The sequence below is a fragment of the Lotus japonicus genome, chromosome 3 (genome assembly GCF_012489685.1).
Source record: "Lotus japonicus ecotype B-129 chromosome 3, LjGifu_v1.2".
In the NCBI taxonomy this organism is placed as follows: Eukaryota; Viridiplantae; Streptophyta; class Magnoliopsida; order Fabales; family Fabaceae; genus Lotus; species Lotus japonicus.
The window spans coordinates 75883786-75892349 of record NC_080043.1 but is presented as its reverse complement, the minus strand read 5'-3'; the positions used below and the strand labels follow the sequence as shown (position 1 = coordinate 75892349).

Genomic DNA, 8564 nt, shown 5'->3' with positions numbered 1-8564 from the left:
CATTAATTAATGTGTGGTTTTTAATAACATTGATTTTTCATATTCCATTTGGTTAATCAACAATTCTTTAACAATCATGCATACTTTAAAAATTTTTTTTTTTTATTTATTATGTGATTTTTTGAGTGATATACAAATATGTTATTTTGTTATCACATAGTTTTTTAGTTTTTTATTTATTCTAAATTTTTAGAATTTATGTAGCTTTATTTCTCTTTTAATTTCTCCATTTGTCCAATCAAATATTTATATTTTTTTTATACATTTTCTAAAAAATATATTTTTTTAATTCATATATTATGAAATTGATTTTAAAATTTGAGATCACTTTAATGATTTTAATACTTTAAAAGAATTATTGATCTTTCAATATTCTAATTGTTTCAACTTTTTTAAATTAATGGTTCATGACTTTTCATTATCCAAAACTTCTCCTCCAATTTTAATTGATTCTAAAATGAATATTATTCAATGAATGGAATGGGGAAGTGAATTGTTGGGGCTTTTCATATCCTTCATGGTTGAGTCTTTAAGTATAAATACTCTTCATTTGTTTGATTTGTCTATATCTTTCCATTAACTTCATCTACATTTTTTGGCTCCTGAGTTGTCAGTGACTAGAAATCATAACTCTATGCAGGGTTTCTTTGTTGCTGTGAAATTGGTGAGTTACTAGCTTATGTTTTAGGTTTCAAGTTTTGTAAATCCTGCACCAAAAATCAATGCGGTTTTTAGACAGTGTACATGTTCTGTTTTGTTCTTTATTTTTTCTTTAGATTTTTCTAGAAGGATGTAAGATCAAGATTTCCTGAACAATGACTTCATGTTTATTGATTTCATTCTTGTGTGATTTATTTTTCTATTTTTGTGTCAGTATGCTTCCAATATGCATTTTTCTTGGTCAGCTTTTTGTTTCTACTATAATCACCCCCTTGCTTTGTCTCTTTTTTAGCTTTGTTTTTCAAAGTTGTGAATAATACATTCTTTTGCTTTCTAAAAAAAATGCATTCTTCTTGGTTGAAAAACCAATCTAAGATTTGAAGTCAACATCTTCTTATCTGAGGTCAATTGTTGCGGTTGATCTACTCTCTAAGGTATAATGTAACCGATGTTAAGTTTCTCATGTTAGGCTTGATGTTAGCCATTAAAAAGTTGTACATCTCAAAGTAGCCAACTAACTAAACTTTATGAACTCTCATCTTATATATAGTTTCTTTATATCATTCTTCTTAGTTTGATTCAATCTTTCAATTGCCTATTTGTCATCCTTAAAAAATTTGGTGTATGGCATTGAGAAGTTTTTGTGAACATCCTCAAGGGACTCGAAACACCTGAAAAATTGCTTTTCGATGGCCCAATTATTCATTCATATCATTTTGAAGGTGCGAAAAACACTAGAAATGGGGGGTTTGAATATAGTTTTTGAAAAAAGGGTATACTTTTAGAACTTTTTCAAAACTCAAGGATAAGAACAAAGTGCTGAAGGATAAGAAGTAAAGCACGCAAGTATTTTATCCTGGTTCACTTGAGATAAAAGCTCAAGCTAATCCAGTCCACCGGTGAAGGTGATTTCTTCCTTCTTCTGATGAAGGCAATTCACTAAAATCAGTGAGTGTTACAACTGCACTTTGCTACCTGCTAAGTGACTAACAATACACTGATTTTCTCACTAGTATCCTCTTAAGAAGCTGATCTACCGATCCTCTTAAGACTAGCTAAACACTGAATCAATCTTGATTCAGTCCTCTCAAGATCCGACCAACCTTGGTCTCTTAAGGAACTTTACAATGTAGTGTAAAAGGTTTCGGGTTTACAATGAGTGCTTCTAAAAAGCTAATAATAAACTCAGATGTTTAAGAACAGTGAAGAAATAATGCTAAGAAATTGGTTCGTATGAGTTGAATGATTTCAGCAAAGTTTCTTAGTCTATTTCTTCTTTCTTCAGCCTTTATATACTCCAAGACTTGTTATGTAGCCGTTGCTAGGGTTTTATCCGTTGGAGTGGCAATCTTGTAATATCAGACTGCTAGGCTGAACAAGGTAGGTGGCGGACAGACTGAGGCTTGTACGATGTTGTACTGTGATAGCGACCTGTCCTTTCACCAGTTGACTTGAGATCAGAAGGCTTCAGATGAACGTTGGTGAGGCTTCTGATCAACGTCAGATTAAGTCTTGGATTCTTCTGACCTAGCAACTTCTGCTTCTGAACAAGTTCTTCAGAACTTCTGAACATCAGAGCTAGAATAACTTGGGTCTTCGAAACCAACTTCTTGCAGGTCTTCAGAACTTGAGTCTTCTACTTCTGGACCGTTCCACTGGAACATTTGGTCTTCAGAACTTCTGACTCTGGTTCTTCAGAACCTCTTGAGAGCTTGTATCTTCAGAACTTCTGAAGAATTTGCCACTGTTCTGAACGAACATGGTACGCTTTAGAGCTCACTTTTAGTATCCCTTGGTTCTTCTTCTTCTGAATAAGTAGGCTTGAGTCAGATTCAGAACCTGTTTGTCACAACTAAAAAAGACAAACGTTAGGGTACCACAATTGTTCATCATCACAAACCTTAATGGTAATCATCAAAATATAGAGATGCAACCACTGATCAAATCTTGATCTTACACATTTAACATCTAAATTATCATTGAATAATTTTTTAAAGATTTTTTTGTAGGCTGACCGCCCTTTTATTTGGCTTTTCTTGTCAATTGTGAAGGTATGTTTCGTTGAGTGTGATAAATATATTTTATGTCATATTTTTACTCTTTGTCAAATTGAGAAAGATTTTTTCTCGATTTTTATTTTCTAAATGAATAAAAGTTTATACTTTTGAAAAAAGTTCAGTTAGATCTAGCATGAAGACATTTTTCTTAGAATGATTATATGAAAAAAGAATTTCTAACCTTCAAGTTAGATTTACATAATAAGTGATTTATTATTTTCAATTTTTTTATTAATGATATTTTCTAGACAAAAAATTTAAGGATATTGGTCCTATTTTCTTTTCAGGGTCAAATTCTTTATATATACAAATAAAAATAGAATAAACTGATTTTTTGTAGTATTGAAAAATATTTCATTAACATGCTTAGTCTCTATCAGCAAATATTATTCAATAAAACATCCAAAAGTTAAATCTTAAGTACAGGGGTGAAAAACACAGGAAGATTAAAAAAAACACAAGGGGTTTATATATAAGTTAGAAAATATAAACTTTAAAGATTGAATTCAAATCTAAACATAAGAAAAGTATATAAAGTTACATATGACACATTCAAGGACGTGTGTTATACGATGAGTTTACTTGAAGATGATAAAGAATACATTGATGAAGTAACAGAAGCCTTGCATTGCGGCACAACAAACAATCTTAGAAGACTTTTTGCTACATTACTATTATCATATCTGCGTTTAAGGGCATAATTTATTTGGAAAGAGTCCTAAGGGTATTTAAGTGATGATATTTTACATATAGACGAAGACTTATTACGCAACGTAGTGGTAAATACATATTTAATCAAAGCTCATACAAAAAAAAAAGTTAGGACAAAAATCACAAAAAAATTAATTTCACCGCATCTACAAAATAAAAACAAATACATTCATCACTTGAAAAAGAATACAAATTTATATTTACTAATATCTAAAATTAATTTTATTCTTTTAATTCATAATAAATTTTCTATCAATAAACATAAAAAAACACAAATTTAGAAAGAAAAAATATACACGATAGACATAAATGAATAACCCCGTGCATCGCACGGGTAAAAGTACTAGTCAAACATAAAAAAATTCACTCAAATTTATCATTTTGTGCCTCATGGAAAAATTTAATGATAGTTGCGTATATTTAAGGGACTATTTGATAAATTTCTTTTTGTACTAATATATCGATACCTTATTGTTTGAGTGACTAATTAATGATAAAAATCGTACGAGAGTTGATGTTCAAACTCCTTTAAAGATGAAAATAGTTGCTTAAAGAAAATAATAAAGTGTATCTACTTATTATGTGTAATTTGTTTTTCAATAAATGACTCAAAGTGACATTTGAATGGAAAAAGTGATTAAATTTCAAAAAAAGTATGTTATGAGCTCCAAATGATAGCTCAAGTAGTAAGAATTAAGAGATGTGAGTTGAGAGGGAAAGATCCGGGAATCAATCCCTGAATGATGTAATTTATATTTCCGATGTAAAAAATTATGTTATGCAAGTACAATAAATTAAAGTTAAATGTTTTTTGTTACAAAATTTAAAAAGTAAAGTAAAAGTTAAATGATATTACATAATTGCGTGAAATATATTTTTAATTTTTTTTACCAATACGTGACTTTTTTTTTACTTAGAATGAATTATTTAATAAAGTTTGATAATAGAATTATTTTTAACTATTTCATGACGTCACACAACTATTTTTAATTTATTATCTTGTACTCTTTATTTTTATTTAAACTAAAATAACCTTAACATGATTTTCAGAAATCTTAAAAATATTACATATGATATTAATAAACTGTTGCATCGCACAAGTAAGACTGTCAATTTGGGTTGGCTCGATTCAGACATTGATAAATAAATCAAGTTATGTTGGAACTACTCTCATCTTCTTCATTAGGAAAAGTCAATGCTCGAACCTAAGATCCTTCCTAAGGTGCTTTCATTTACTTGTTTCCTTTGTTCTGAACTCAGCATGTCTTTGTCTACTAACTGTATCAAAGGGAAGAAACACAATTTAGACCCTCTGTCACAAAACAAATGTTAATTAAACTTAAGCATATGGACATCAATCCTAATAAAGTACTAAAGTAAAATCATTTATGTAATATTGAATGTTAATTAATTTGCTTACTATCAGCAATCAAATGTTGATACTCATCATTGCTGCTTGAATTTTTTCAACTGTGTAGTTCATCAAATTGCAGAAAGAGGACACTACGTCAGGAGGAAGTGGTGTTAGAGTTGCTTCAACCCATGTCTGATATGAAATTGTACAAAGACATCCTCTAGATGCAACATTAGTCATGGGCTCGCCACTCAGCCCAGGCCCATTAGGAAGAATGGCAAAGCCCGAGGACAGAAGGGTACCATAATCTGGATTAGACCCACTCAAGATTAAATTCATGGTATCAAATTTAATAGGAGCATAAACCACATATGAGCCTGTATAGTCAGTGCAGTTCTCTTGAACTATGATCTTGCTGCTTTCGTTGGCATTTGCACTCTACAATGTCATTTACAAAAAAAGGGTTGTTAAATTATATATTGTTGTGAAATGTATAATATTGGATGTTTCAAACGCTAAACTAAACTACCAACTTACATTGGCACAAAGTAAAGAGACATAGTTTCCAGGATCACGACCATTTGCTATGTGTGCCAGTTCATGAACCTGAGCCTCTTGTGTGAAAAAGTCCCACTACAATTCAACAAGAAGTTTATAAGTTTAATGGATACATTATAGCAACCAAATCAAGGCCAAGAACCAACCTTTTAGGCATTGGAAACCACTGCAAATTTCTAAGTTTATTAGGTGGGTTGTGACTTGTGCGAGCCCAGAGTATAAATGGGCTCAAGAAACATACATCAAATGAGAACGACACACACATCATTACCATTAACAAAAAAAAAACAGCATTACCCACAATTTTAAATGTGTCTTCAATTTATTTATTCTAAGCCAATTTGGGCCCCGACGGTCATAGAGGTACACATTAATTTATTTTCCCACATTCTAGATATTTAGATTTATCTGACTAAAATCATGTAAGCATTAGTTTAAATGATGTAGTACCTGGTTTCTTGATTTCTCATTTCGAAGAAAATCAAAGAGCCTCTTGGAAGGAACTGGAAGTGAGAAAGAAGTTGCAGCACTAATAACAAGTCCGATAAGTGCACCAGATTCAACAATATAGTTTCTGGTCATGATCCTCACATCACCAACACAAGCTGGTGGTGTTTTCTGTACTGTCCAACCATGTGGTGGGGAAGCACCAACATAGTTGCAATAGCTCTGCATAACTTTCGCTGCCAACTTCATCAAGCCTTTTCTTCCTTCAGGAGTTATCCCTATATCTTATGCATAATAGGATTGAAATTCACAATGAAGTTTAAGCCTTTATTAAAATTTGATCAAATAAGATCTTAAAAATGAAAGGAACAAAAAAATTGAGAAGGGAAATATGTCACATACCACCATTGTCCCTTGGTTGTTTGTTTATTGCCATTGTGTAAGCGAGACGTTCACATTGTCTGTCTAAAGTTGCTATCCATCGCTTAGCTCCAAAGGCACAACCCGAATTAACTAGATGTTTGAAGATATTGTGCACCTCTATGTCTTCAACTTCTACATGTTCAATCCATGTAACCTGAAGAAAAAAACTAATTGGTTTCAATACTCGAAGACAATATATTATCAACAATGTGGTGAATCATTGAAGAAACTGTTTCATTTGAAGTAACACCTTTGAGAAACCATTTGGCAATTCTTGAATCATACAACCAGAGGGTCGTCTTTTGCATCTTGTAGTAGCACCGGGTCGTATATTGTCCAAGGAAATATCAACCACCACCCAAGCCCCATCTGGGTGATGCTTACAATATCTTATGAAATAGCTGTCACGAGTGGGAACAAGATGTGACAACACCTTGAACTCTGCTGACATCTGAAAAGAACAAAAAAATGATTACATGAAAGGTCGATTTCCCCGTAATTGATTCTAAGAGAAGAGAGAACAGATCCAAACATCCTATTAATCAGGTCTCGGATAGGTGAAGAAAAGATAAAAGGAGGAAAATTTGCACACCGCTTGTAAGGCTCCATCATAGTTTCTTGCCCCTCCAATTGACAGAATTTCAATTATACTTGCTCTTGAAACAATGTTGGAAAACATAGTTGACCATTGGTTCTGAAAATTGATGTCGACACAAAAGTAAGTATATATATACATATATCAATGTTAATAAATGGTGAAATTTCATTTTTGGAAGAAATTAAGTATAATGCTCACCACGTCCATAAGGATTTCAATGAGGTTATTAGGATTCATGATAACAGTCATGGATTCCCTTGAAGCTTCAGATCTAAACCCCAAGGGTCTTGGACCTAGTCTTACATTGAAATGCCTAACATATTCTTGTTTATTTAGAATATCAGCATGGATTCCAGGGATCCATAAAGTTCCTCCATCATGAGCCATCTTTGTAAATTCCTCCATTGCGGAAATCGCAAGCTCCACAATATAGGCTCTCTCAGATTCAGTAAAATGAGTTACGATAATTGACCTTTGAGAATCACTGCCACCATGCACTTGCATTGCCATGCTTGGCTGTGGAACATAGTTAACAACATCAAGCGAGCGTGAAGGCCCTAGAGTGAGAGGTAGTGGTGGCAGGTTAGAAAAGGAAGTCTCTGCAAGTTTTTCAGCAATTTTTGTTGCCATATTCTCAATCTGAAATTAAAACAAAGCAAAAAAGTTGCAAGACCTTATTTTACTTCAACAAATAAGAAGATGATAAATGAAAAATGTCTAGAGATGAAATTTGTGGTATGTACCTCTTTTTTCAATTGAGAATTCTCGAACCTCAAATATTTCTCTGTAAAGTACATTTCACCAACAGAACATGAGCCTCCACAACCATGGCACTTAGCCTTACTCAGTGCCTCCTTGTACTTCAAATTCTCAGCACGAAGCTTTTCATTCTCAGCAATCAAAAGAGTACTCTTATGACGTTCCTTCATAGCCTACATGGTATGATTAAGAGAAAATGAGTATGAGTCGTGTAGAGAGACAACAAATCACATTGACATTGAAAAGCACGTTAAAATTTAATGCAACTATTGTATAAGCTTATAAAGGTTATGTCCCTTACCTTCATTTGGACGTGCTTGTTTTGGAACCAAAACTTGATTTGGGAAGAATTCAGCCCGATCAAATTTCCAAGCTCACTCCTTTGCTTCTCATTAGGGTAAGGGCATTCCTTGAAGAAGCTGAAAAGAGCATAGTTCAAAAATATTTTTTTTGAGAAAACAAAGATGTCTTATTTAAAATAAAGAGGTACATTGGAGCCCTACCTTTCCATTTCTTTTTTCTGGAGATGAGAGTGGCGTTTATAGCCCTTTCTCATGGTTCCTTGGTTGGAATCTTGAACTTGGGCGCCTTCACTGGAAGCAGGAGGAGCTTCTACCACATTCTGAAGAGTCGCAACTGCTGATTGTTGATCACCACCTCTGTTCCTTATGTTTTCACCTTGTGATGAAGTCAGTGGTGCTTCCCAGGATGATGACATGTTGTGCTCGACTTGTTGAATTTCAAAGTTCAACATTGTTTCCCTGAAGCGCCTGTGCTTTCATAAAAAAAGTGTGAAAATGATTTTATTTTATCAAGAAAACATGAAAACATATCATGCATGTTTGGTTTAGCCGTGGTCTCAGAAAAAAAAACATAGCTTATGAAATTATCGCGATTTAAATGATCACACATATAAGTGAAAACAAAAAATAAATAAGTAAAGAGTATGCTTATTTGGAATCTTTTATTTTTCAAAATTGAAGTGAAAAAAACATTT

The 8564-nt window shown here is 32.7% G+C and overlaps 1 protein-coding gene across 1 annotated transcript; it reads right to left on the bottom strand.

The window, feature by feature from the left end:
* Nucleotides 1-4857: 4857 nt before the first annotated feature.
* Nucleotides 4858-8321, bottom strand: LOC130744735 (homeobox-leucine zipper protein PROTODERMAL FACTOR 2-like). The gene is made up of 10 exons (XM_057596895.1): nucleotides 8071-8321; nucleotides 7869-7986; nucleotides 7552-7740; nucleotides 7007-7447; nucleotides 6803-6904; nucleotides 6461-6661; nucleotides 6190-6364; nucleotides 5791-6071; nucleotides 5320-5415; nucleotides 4858-5220 (listed from the first exon to the last, which is right to left on the bottom strand). The coding sequence occupies exons 1-10, from the start codon at nucleotides 8319-8321 to the stop codon at nucleotides 4858-4860; spliced, it is 2217 nt and encodes a 738-aa protein (XP_057452878.1).
* Nucleotides 8322-8564: the final 243 nt, after the last annotated feature.

Excerpts from the sequence above, each read along its gene's own strand:
- LOC130744735 (XM_057596895.1), bottom strand. The coding sequence starts at position 8,321 with ATGTTGAACTTTGAAATTCAACAAGTCGAGCACAACATGTCATCATCC. Across the intron at positions 6,365-6,460 it reads TGCCAAATGGTTTCTCAAAG|GTTACATGGATTGAACATGT; the intron begins GTGTTACTTCAA and ends TTTTTTCTTCAG. Across the intron at positions 6,072-6,189 it reads ACAACCAAGGGACAATGGTG|ATATAGGGATAACTCCTGAA; the intron begins GTATGTGACATA and ends ATTATGCATAAG.